A 12538-nucleotide genomic window follows, 5' to 3' on the forward strand; every position below is an offset into this window, starting at 1 on the left:
ATAGGTTGTCACAGGTCCTGGGTGCCACAAAAAAGGGGAGCTAATCCTTTTATCAGTAAGGTGTCTACCTTCAGTGTAACAGGTCATGGGCTCTAATCCTGGGTATGACTGCTAAGAAAGGTGTGATTTAAAAGAAGTGACAATGAAATGTGTGTGTGTGTGTGTGTGTATATATATATATATATATATATATATATATATACATACCCTTTTTTTATTCAGAACACTCTCTCTCTATATATATATATATTTTAATGTATATATATCTATACATACATATATTTATATATATAGAGGATGGGGCACCAATATTTATCTTGCCTCCGGGCATTTGGGACGAATTTACGCCACTGGTCCCATGCCCAAGATATGTCATTATGGTATGCAAATATTCCAAAATATGTCTAGCATTTTGGATATGAGAAACTCAACCAGTATATAAAAAAAAACAAAAAAACAGTGTAACCCCTGTGTAGAGGTAATATCTTAAATATTTATATATAAGTTACAGATACAGATATGTCCTTTCGCAATTTACAGACTATTCATGGAAAAGTGAGTTGTTTGCAATGAATAGACTGCCCGCATGTGTGTGTATGCACTGCTCATGCAACCACGATCCATAGGATCACATGGTGCGTACACTCCTGTAAAACGGGCTGCAGCTTGCCGAGGCTAGGCTCATTAGTGATGTGGCTACTCATAGGACCCATTCAATGACAAGATGAGAGAGGCTACATCTGTATGTTATAAGATGTATGTAGATTATACATTTATATATAGTTGATCAGAACTGGGGAATAAGTATTTCAATGTGTGTAAACGTGCAGTCTGATAATAGTAAAAAATATACTGAATTCCCAAGTGCAATGAGCGATATATAGGGAGTGTATCACGTGTGCTGAGAGGGAGACACTGGGGGAACTAACAGCAAAAGCTATAAATAGTACAGTTCTGTAGGAATGGCTATTGTGGGTTAACTATCAATGGTTACCTGTTGATGGTACCCAGTGGCGGTTCTTGCCACGGGCAAGCGGTACTTTTGCCCGGGGCGCCGCCTTTCCGGAGGGCGCCGGCGCCATCCGGAGGGCGCCGCACCAGGGCAAGATCCGCCACTGTGCCCCCTGCAGTGCCCTGCTGTGCCCCCCCGCTTTGAAGGGAACCAGACGCGTAGCGTCTAGTTTCCCTTCATAGAGAGGACCTTAGTTGTGCGGTGCGCGATGACGTCATCGCGCACCGCACAGCAAAGGTCCTCTCCATGAAGGGAAACTAGACGCTATGGTCTAGTTTCCCTTCGTGTAGAGGACCTTTGCTGTGCGATGCGCGATGATGTCATCGCGCACCGCACAGCATAGTGGCACAGACACTAGGGGTCATAATTGACCTCTAGTGTCTATGCTGTTCTATGGGAGAGACGTAATAACGTCTCTCCCATAGATCGAAGAGAATAGAGAGGGGAGAAGAGCGGTGCCGCCGGCGGAGGGGGTCTGGATCAGGAACGGGGATGGTAAGTATTTTTATTTTTTTTTATTTTTTTTTGCAGCGTCGTGACCACGCCCCCAATTGAAGCCACGCCCCCATATTTTGCCCGGGGCGCCACAAGTCTTAGAACCGGCCCTGATGGTACCATTGGTGGTTAACCTTGATGGTAAAAAAAATAAAAATAAAGCATAATCTAAATATCTCTGCACATGTTACATCTGCCCCACCTGCAGTGCAACATGGGTATGCCCAATTGCTAACCTTATTGGTTTACTAACAACTCTGAATAGCCCCCTCTGTACCAAATATATTACAAAGGTTTATTCTGTCCTGATTGTACCTGATTCCTGTGTTTACACTCTGCACGGGGGGAAGGGATTAAGTTATAAAGTCCGTTGGTCATAAACACAGCCAATGCCATTTGTGCTTTTGTGTGTAATAGATTTCCTGCTTGCTGTTTGTATTAGCTTCATATCCATTCCTTCCTGTGATTGTCTATAGAGAGGTACAGTAAGAAAACAGCTTCTCACCTTTCTCTGAATTCAGCAGCTACTCTAGCTTCTTAAACGTTCTTCTTAGTCCTGTCTATAGATTGCTTGGTGTATACTGAACTACTGTAAATATAGATAGTTGCTCTATAACTCACTTCTATGTTTTATGATGTCTTTAGAAAGTTACTAGTGACTATACCATGTCAGCAGCTAATGCTCGCCTCCAACACTACATTTTTTATCACATCTCTAATTTTTACGTACTGTATCTTTTTTAGTGATAATTTCAAAACCCTTCCGACCATTAGTAACTATTCGATGGCTAAATTTTAGTAAAAATAATAGTCTGTTTATTTGGTGGTTGCTGACCGTGTTTTTCTTTATTATACCTACCTCTATTGTACCCTCCAGTAGAGTAGTAAGTAGAGGGACAATCCATAATGTATGCAGTACTGTACAGGTGCCACAGTACAGTATAAATGGCACAGAGAACATAACACAGTATTTATGGTACAGAGAGCATAGCACGTGGTGTATGGTACACACAGGGGTCTATGTACTAAGTCTTGGAGAGTGATAAAGTGGAGAGAGATAATGTATCAGCCAACCTGTCATTTTTCAAACACAGGGCTTCATTTATCAACAACTTTAATACCAGCAGCAAATTTTGTTTTGTATCACTGCGATACTAAGGAATATTCAGCTAGTATACTTGCTTACATCCTCCACTCTGCTGCTACCAACCCACCACTGCCAGCGACGGGCCTCTGTGTTATCTGCCTCCACAGGGGCCCTCATTCCGAGTTGTTTGCTCGCAAGCTGCTTTTAGCAGCTTTGCACACGCTAAGCCGCCGCCTACTGGGAGTGAATCTTAGCTTAGCAAAATTGCGAACGAAAGATTAGCAAAATTGCGAATAGACTTCTCTGTGCAGTTTCTGAGTAGCTCCAGACTTACTCGGCATCTGCGATCAGTTCAGTCACTTTCGTTCCTGGTTTGACGTCACAAACACACCCAGCGTTCGGCCAGACACTCCTCCGTTTCTCCAGCCACTCCCGCGTTTTCACTCCCGCGTTTTTCCCAGAAACTGGAGCGTTTTTTCGCACACACCCATAAAACGGCCTGTTTCCGCCCAGAAACACCCACTTCCTGTCAATCACATTACGATCACCAGAACGAAGAAAAAACCCTTAATGCCGTGAGTAAAATACCTAACTGCATAGCAAATTTACTTGGCGCAGTCGCAGTGCGAACATTGCGCATGCGCATTAGCGACTAATCGCTCCGTTGCGAAAAAAAATAACGAGCGAACAACTCGGAATGACCCCCAGTGTCCAGTTTACTGCTGTTTGTTTGAATAGTGAAAGTAGAACCTAACCCCTTTAGCGATTATGTATTGTTGATAAATGGGGCCCACAGTGAGTAAAATAGCAGAGCTGATTTGCTGGAACTTTATCTCTTTCCACTTTGTCACTCTCCAATGCTTAGCATATTCAGCATCTACACAGCATCCTACTGGGAGCAAATAGCAGGGAAACAAGTGCAATGACCTCTCAGACTTGTGCCCTGTTTGACTGACAATGTTGCACCACCCTGGTTGCAGTCCTGCCCTTCAGTCAATCATCTTTCTCTCACCTGAAGATCCTGTGGCATGGATCAACAGCTAACAGGTGTCCCTGCACTTGCTGGTTTACCAACAGGAAAATTATTTTTAATTGCAGATACAGCAGGTGTAGTAGCAAGCAATGCACAATCACAAGCATTGACATGAATAGACATTAGGCCATCTGACTTTATAGTAATAAACAAAGTAGATCTTTCTTCCAACTTTACCCTCTGGCACCGCTCACCCAGTTACATAACTAGTATTTTCACTTCACTTACTGTAAGAGCTGAATCTCGGATAGCCACTATCTCTCACTTCTCTGCCACTGTATGCAGGGCCGAAACTAGGATTTACGGCACCCGGAGCAAGGCAGTAAGTTAGGGCCCCCCCCCCCTTTCACTCACACACACACACACACACACACACACACACACACACACACACACACACACACACACACACACACACACACACACACACACACACACACACAATAATAACAATATTTTTTATTTTATATATATATATATATATATATATGTATAAATGTAAGAGGGTGGCGGCGCGGTGCTTGTAGTGCCTGCTGCCGTGCAGGTGTAGGTTCACCACTTACCAGGCGCCGCACTCTCTCACCTTCAGGTACAGAAACCTTCAACGGACCTGGAAATTCTTCAGTCGGACCCGGACACGATGACCTAGGAGGAAGGAGATTGCTGAGTGCGGTCCTCCTGACTGTGGACCGAAACGCCCTCCGGAACCGAGGAAAATGCTCTCTCGGGCTAGGTGAGGGTCATCCCCGGCGTACGCCTCAGAGCCCGAATTTCACCTATTGGCACTCTCGCACCAGGTGGAAATTCTACCTTGCACCGGCGTGCAAGGCTCACCGTTCGCCCTGAAGGAAGGGAGACAGATAGGGACAAACACAGAAGGAACACACAGACAGATGTTACTCACCGTCCTACGTCTTGTACTTCGATCTTCTCCACTTACAGGTCCCTGTAAGGAGGCAAAGAGAGAAACAGCCGTGCAGGGCCTAACTCTAACCTAGTGTGCATCCGCTATACTAGCTACATAAACAAAGCCCTCAAACTGGCTCAAGTGTGTGTGGTGCAACACAAACTGTGCACAAACTCTAAACAACACTTTGCCCTGCACGGTAACAACACACATACCAGAGTACAACATCAAACGGTGCTGTTCCTTTAAATCCCTACCTACCGCTGGAAGGGGGTGGGCGCCACACAGCCTGCCCACCTCCTGTACCCTCCCTTATGTGGGGCTCAGGCCAAGCGAGCCTGCCTACCTAAACACCCTGGGGTGGACTGGGCCTAGTGCCCAGTACCACCTGTATTCACCTTCGGGGGTACCACTTATTTATTGGGCCTAGCACCCCTTATTTGCACATGGACCCGAGGCCCGACATTACCCACGGGCCTAGCGCCCGCCTAACTCGTTCCTCGTTGGGTGACCTGGGCCTGGTGCCCAGGGTCACCTTATGTCCCTAAACCACTGGAATTCCCTAGGGCCTAATGCCCTCTATGGTTCCCCAGGCCTAGTGCCTGATGTGCCGCTCGGGCCTAATGCCCGCCTACTGCGCTGGGAGAGGGTGGCTTGGGCCTACTGCCCAAACCACCGAACCAAATAATGACCCCCAAACTCCTATCTGCGCCCGGGCCTATTGCCCGTCCGTGCCCACGAGCCTAATGCCCGAACACCCGGTGGTCTAGGGAGGAATGGGAGGGGGGGGGGGCACCTTACAAGGGCCTACCTTGGTGGAGAAGGCTGCAGTGGGGAACTGCACAGCTCCATTGCTTCCCACCACTGCAGCGCTTCTCAATCCGGGATGGCCTCTTCTGCCGCTGGCCCGTCCTGGCCATCGGCGCCGCCGTCACTTCGCCGCGTCCAGCCGCCGCTGGACATCTCCTTCCCCGAGCCTGGAGTCTTCTGGCCTCTTCCGCGGCCACCCGAGCTCTTCAGCGCTCTTCCGCGCGCCCTCCGTCCTCGGCTCCCGCCCGGCGTCTTCTTCTGCTTCCGCGCGGTCTTCTTCTTTGGTTTCCGCCCGGCGTCAGATGCCGGGGGCGGGGCCCGTGACGTGGCGAGCGCCAATTGGCTCGCCGCGTCCACCTCCGATTGGCCGGCGCCCCGCGAGCCGCGATTGGCTCGCGGACGGCGCCGGATTTGAAAAGCCGCGGGCGGCGCTTCTGATTGGCGGCCAGAATGGCGCCAAGTTTAAAGTGCCGCCGCGCCGCTACCCGCCGCCGCCGACAGCCTGGTGCAGGGAAACATCTGATCCTTGCACCAGACACCCGCCGCTGCTGTACACCCAGCGCTGGGGACAGACAAGCTGCCCCAGCGCTGTCCACCCTCACGCTCTGCAGGGGACACGGATCCCCTGCACCCTGCAGTGCTGATGTGCCCTGGGACACAGGGCACATCTCCACATACACTATATGATAATAAAAGTAAAAAATAGATAAAAAATACACTAAAATAGAATAAAAAAAATTATATGCTCCATAATATCCCTCAGACAAGCAGACCCCAGTAAAACACACACAGTATATATGTATATACACACATACATACACACACACACACACACAAACACACACACACACACACACACACACACACACACACACACACATATACATACATACATACACACACATTTATCCATATGATCTGTAGTTGTCACAGTGGTATAAACAGTCTCAGCATTATAAAGTAATATATACTGTATAAACTTAAATAACTAGTTTAAATGAGCTGCAGGGGTTAACACCAGAGTGAGGGAGTGTGTGTGTATGTTTTACCTCCAGTCCTCTCACTCTTTAATCAGATGAAGGTGAAGGGTGCTGGGCTGCTGCAATCAATCACTGCTGGTGTCTGTCAGCGACTCAGCGCTGAATGCAGGCAGCGTGGGGCTGGAGAAAGCTCTGCATCAAGACAGTCACAGCCAGGGCGGGCGGCTTGCCGCTCAGGATAGCCGACTACTTTAGCTCCAGCGGCGGCCATATCTCTGCAGGGTGAGTGAAATGCCTCATGGGATTTGTAGTCTCTCTGTTACAGCTCCAAGTATAACCAGTAACAGACTTTACTACAAATCCCATGTTCCTCCACTTCCTCCTTTTGCTGTATCAGACGCAACAGGATCCCAGCGCCCTATCCAATCCCGCACCCGGGTCACATGCCCCCCGCCCCTAGTTTCGGCCCTGCTGTATGATTGTGGACTTATCAGGGTGTTCACATGCACCCAACTGCTGGCTTCAATTGAGGTACACTACTAGCAAATGCTGCCTCCCTCCCATGGATATTGAGAACCTACACTCACATGACTACTAAGGCACAGGCCCGGCGCTACCTGCTCAGCAAAGGGATGCAAAGCAGGGAGGCGCCAGGCTGGAGAGGTGCTCTCCCCGCACTGCATCTCTGTGCCGAGGTCCCCAGCTGCTACTTGCTGCTGCTCCTGTCACTCTGTATGACAGGCAGCGGTGCCGGCAGCTGTGTGCATATAGGGGGTCATTCCGAGTTGATCGCTCGCTAGCAGTTTTTAGCAGCCGTGCAAACGCTATGCCGCCTCCCACTGGGAGTGTATTTTAGCTTAGCAGAAGTGCGAATGAAAGGAATGCAGGGCGGCTACAAAAAAATTTTGTGCAGTTTTAGAGTAGCTTCAGGCCTACTCAGCGCTTGCGATCACTTCAGAATATTCAGTTCCTGGTTTGACGTCACAAACACGCCCTGCGTTCGGCCAGCCACGCCTGCTTTTTTCCTGGCACGCCTGCATTTTTTCATACACTCCCTGAATACGGTCAGTTGACACCAAGTAACGCCCACATCCTGTCAATCAGCAATGCGACTGAAAAGCTTCACTAGACCTTGTGTTAAACTACATCGCCGTTGTGAAAGTACTTCACGCGTGCGCATTGTGCCGCATACGCATGCGCAGAAGTGCCATTTTTTTGCATCATCGCTGCATAGCGAACATTTTCAGCTAGCGATCAACTCAGAATGACCCCCATGTGGTGCGGGAGTGCGGCATATAATAGATCTAGTATAGAGGTCCAGGCTTCAGCAACTCCCTCTAGTGAGAATGCAGCAAGCTCTGCCTCCTCTCGCCCGCAGCACCTTATATTGCTGTGATGTGGCCAGACCTCAGCGGTCACCAGCAAGATTCAGCTGCAGGTGGCAGCACCAGTCCGTGAGCAGAGGTGGGCAGCGCCGGAGCCAGAAAACTGGCATCCCAAGTGGGTGGTCGTGGCACTGAATGTGCACTGCACAGCAGTTTAAGTCACTGGGCAGGGGGAGGGATCGTGTGTGCAAGCGGGCGGGTTAAATATATACACTGAGAGACTCCTGGGTCTCGCAATATTGCAGACAGCCAGAAGTCACTCAGTAACCGACACTAGTCACCATGGTTACCGCGCCAGTCTGTGTTGTCCACGGTCCAACACGCACACTATGAGGCAACAGCAGATTAGAGTGGAATGCAGGAGAGGGACCCATTTGGATTGAGGTCACATATGTATAAGTATGTATAGCTAATCATTGGGGGTGCGGATTGCCAGTCCTCTGAGACACAGTAACTTCTTACTGTATCACCCCTTCCCCCCTGTGTTCAGTTCCAACCATTGACACCACACCTGTGTTCTGCACCCAGTGGTGCAAGTAGAAAAAATGTCTTATAGGTACTGTGTAAGCGCGCCAAAAATGGGCGTGGCCAAATGCCACATGGGGCATGGCCAATGAAAATGGGGGCGAGATACACATATGAGGAGGCCAGATACACATATGACCCAACAGTGCCAGATACACGTTGCCCCACAGGGCCAGATATACATTGACCCCACAGTGCCAGATATACATTGAACCCACAGTGCCAGTTATACATTGCCCCCACAGTGCCAGATACACAAATGCCCCTACTGTGCCAGATACACAAATGTCCCACTGTACCAGATACACAAATGCCCCCACTGTGCCAGATAAACAATTGCCCCACTGTGCCAGATACACAATTGCCCTACTGTGCCAGATATACAAAGCCCCACCGTGCCAGATATACAATGCCACACTGTGCCAGATATACATTGCCCCCCACTGTGCCACATATACATTGCCCCACAGTGCCAGATATGCAATGCCCCCACAGTGCCAGATATACAATGCCCCCATAGTGCTAGATATACATTGCTCCCACAGTGCCAGATATACATTGCTCCCACAGTGCCAGATACACAATGCCCCACTGTGCCAGATATACTGTACATTGCCCCCACTGTGCCAGATATACATTGCCCCCCTGTGCCAGATATACAATGCCCCCACAGTGCCAGATATACATTGCTCCCACAGTGCCAGATATACATTGCTCCCACAGTGCAAGATACACAATGCCCCACTGTGCCAGATATACATTGACCCCACTGTGCCAGATATACATTGCCCCCACTGTGCCAGATTCACATTGTCCCAACAGTGCCAGATACACAATGCTCCCACAGTGCCAGATACACATTGCTCCCACTGTGCCAGATATACATTGCCCCCACAGTGCCAGATATAGATTACCCCACCGTGCCAGATATACATTGCCCCCACTGTGCCAGATATACATTGCCCCCACTGTGCTGGATATACATTGCCCCCACTGTGCCAGATATACATTGCCTCCACAGTGCCAGATACACAATGCCCCCACAGTGCCAGATTCACATTGTTCCCACAGTGCCAGATTCACATTGTCCCCACAGTGCCAAATATACATTGCCCCACTGTGCCAGATATACAATGCCCCCATGTGCCAGATTCACATTGTCCCCACAGTGCCAGATATACATTGCCCCCACAGTGCCAGATATAGATTACCCCACCGTGCCAGATATACATTGCCCCCACTGTGCCAGATATACATTGCTCCCACTGTGCTGGATATACGTTGCCCCCACTGTGCCGGATATACATTGCCTCCACAGTGCCAGATACACAATGCCCCCACAGTGCCAGATTCACATTGTTCCCACAGTGCCAGATTCACATTGTCCCCACAGAGCCAAATATACATTGCCCCACTGTGCCAGATATACAATGCCCCCATGTGCCAGATTCACATTGTCCCCACAGTGCCAGATACACATTGTCCCCACAGTGCCAGATACATAATGCCCCACTGTACCAGATACACAGTGCCCCACTGTGCCAAATATACATTGCCCCACTGTGCCAGATATACATTGCCCCCCCCTGTGCCAGATATACAAAGCCCCCACAGTGCCAGATATACATTGCCCCCACAGTGCCAGATATACTTTGCCCTCACAGTGCCAGATATACATTGCCCCCACAGTGCCAGATATACAATGCCCCCATGTGCCAGATATACAATGCCCCCACAGTGCCAGATATACATTGGCCCCCTTTGCCAGATATACAATGCCCCCACAGTGCCAGATATACATTGCCCCCACAGTGCCAGATATATATTACTCCGCAGTTACAGATATACATTGCCCCCACAGTGCCAGATATACATTGCCCCCACAGTGCCAGATATACATAGCCCCCCACTGTGCCAGATATACAATGCCCCCACAGTGCCAGATATACAATGCCCCCACAGTGCCAGATATACATTGCCCCACAGTGCCAGATATATATTACTCCACAGTTACAGATATACATTGCCCCCACTGTGCCAGATATACATTGCCCCACAGTGCCAGATATATATTACTCCACAGTTACAGATATACATTGCCCCCACTGTGCCAGATATACATTGCCACACAGTGCCAGATATATATTACTCCACAGTTACAGATATAAATTGCCCCCACTGTGACAGATATACATTGCCCCCACAGTGCCAGATATACATTGCCCCCACAGTGCCAGATACACATTGCCACACTGTGCCAGATATACATTGCCTCCCACTGTGCCACATATACATTGCCCCACAGTGCCAGATACACAATGCCCCCACAGTGCCAGATACACATTGCCCCCACAGTGCCAGATACACATTGCCCCCACTGTGCTAGATACACATTTCCCCCACAGTGCCAGATACACATTGCCCCAACTGTGCCAGACACACATTTCCCCCACAGTGCCAGATACACATTGCCCCCACAGTGCCAGATACACAATGCCCCCACTGTGCCAGATATACATTGCCCCCACAGTGCCAGATACACAATGCCCCACTGTGCCTGATATACATTGCCCCACAGTTACAGATATACATTGCCCCCACTGTGCCAGATATACATTGCCCCACAGTGCCAGATATACAATGCCCCCACAGTGCCAGATATACAATGCCCCCACAGTGCCAGATATACAATGCCCCCACAGTGCCAGATATACAATGCCCCCACAGTGACAGATACACAATGCCCCACTGTGCCAGATATAAATTTTCCCACTGTGCCAGATATACAATGCCCCCACAGTGCCAGATATACAATACCCCCACAGTGCCAGATATACAATGCCCCCACAGTGCCAGATATACATTGCCCCCACAGTGCCAGATATACATTGCCCCACAGTGCCAGATATACATTGCCCCCATTGTGCCAGATATACATTGCCCCCACTGTGCCAGATATACAATGCCCCCACAGTGGCAGATATGAAATCCCCCCCCCCCTCTTCCTGCTCACCACTGGCTCTGTTGCTGCTATGTGAGGGGAGGAGAGCGCAACGCCTTTCCTGCCCCTCAATGCTCCAAAAATCCGTGAGGTTTCCGGCGGCGGGTATCTCAAATGAGGCTCCGGTTCGTTAGCCAATCAGAGCTTGCGGACTGGCAGCCAATCAGGAGCCACGGCTGCCGGTCCGCGAGCTCTGATTGGCTAGCAAACTGGTGCCTTATTCAGACTGACCCCGCCGCCGCTGGAGAGTGAGACCGGGCATCACAGAAAATTGAAGGGCATGAGAGGCGCTGCGCTCTCCTCCCCTCACACAGAACAAAGCCAGCGGGAGGCAGTATGGTGGACGGCACGACAGTACTGCGTACCACCTGGGAATTTCTTACCGGTACGCCATACGGCCCTATACCGCCATACTTGCAGCACTGTCTGTCCCATAATCACTATGTCACCCCCCCTCCGTGTTCTGTCAGTACCACCCCCCGTGTTCTGTCCAGCCATTGTCACCACCCCAGTGTTCTGTCCCAGTCACTTTGTCACCCAATACTCTGTTTTGTCAGTATCACCACCCCCCTGCATTCTGTCCAAGCCACTGTCACCACCCCAGTGTTCTGTCCCAGTAACTTTCACCCCTCCGTGTTCTGTCAGCATCAACCCACTGTGTTCTGTCCCAGCCATTGTCACCACCCAGTGTCCTGTCTCAGTCACCATGTAACCCCCCTCCGTGTTCTGTTAGTATCAGCCCCCCTCCGTGTCTTATCCCAGCCATTGTCACCACCTCTGAGTTCTGTCCCAGTCACTATGTCACCCCCCCCCCACACTCTGTGTTCTGTCAGTATCACCCCCGTGTTTTGTTCCAGCCATTGTCACAACCCCAATGTTCTTTCCCAGTCACTGTGTCACCCCCTCTCTGTGTTCTGTCAGTATCCACACCCCCCGTATTCTGTCCCAGCCATTGCCACCTCTCCTCTGTGTTCTGTGCTCCGTCACTGTCATCCATTCCTGTGTTCTGTCCTAGTCACTGTGTCACCCCCGCCCCCCATGTTCTTTCCCAGTCACTGTCACCCCGATGTGTTTGGTCCCAGTCACTGTGTCATCCCCCTGTGTTCTGTTCCAGCCTTTGTGTCATCGCCCCTGGGTTCTGTCCCCATCACTGTGTCACCCCCCTGTGTTCTGTTCCAGCCATTGTGTCATCGCCCCTGGGTTCTGTCTTCATCACTGTGTCACCCCCCTCTGTCTTCTGTCACTGTGTCACACACCCCTGTGTTCTGTCCCAGTCACTGTGTCTTCTCCCCCCCTGTCTGTG

At 50.1% G+C, this 12538-nt stretch overlaps 1 protein-coding gene across 2 annotated transcripts in view; it reads left to right on the forward strand.

Annotated features, from left to right (window-relative positions):
* The first annotated feature begins 1905 nt into the window (after nt 1–1905).
* The window catches only part of LOC135011624 (17-beta-hydroxysteroid dehydrogenase type 6-like), a 142672-nt gene continuing 132039 nt past the window's right edge, over nt 1906–12538 (forward strand). The window contains exon 1 of one of the 2 annotated variants that reach the window (XM_063952477.1): nt 1906–1987. Coding sequence is in view for 1 of the 2 variants with exons in the window: in XM_063952476.1 (XP_063808546.1) it covers nt 4344–4360 (17 nt within the window). In the remaining variant the exon portion in view is untranslated. Of the gene's footprint in view, nt 1988–4328; nt 4361–12538 lie in introns of those variants that run through there. The other variant, XM_063952476.1, reaches the window with a different exon arrangement.

Source organism: Pseudophryne corroboree, chromosome 2 (genome assembly GCF_028390025.1).
Source record: "Pseudophryne corroboree isolate aPseCor3 chromosome 2, aPseCor3.hap2, whole genome shotgun sequence".
NCBI lineage: Eukaryota > Metazoa > Chordata > Amphibia > Anura > Myobatrachidae > Pseudophryne > Pseudophryne corroboree.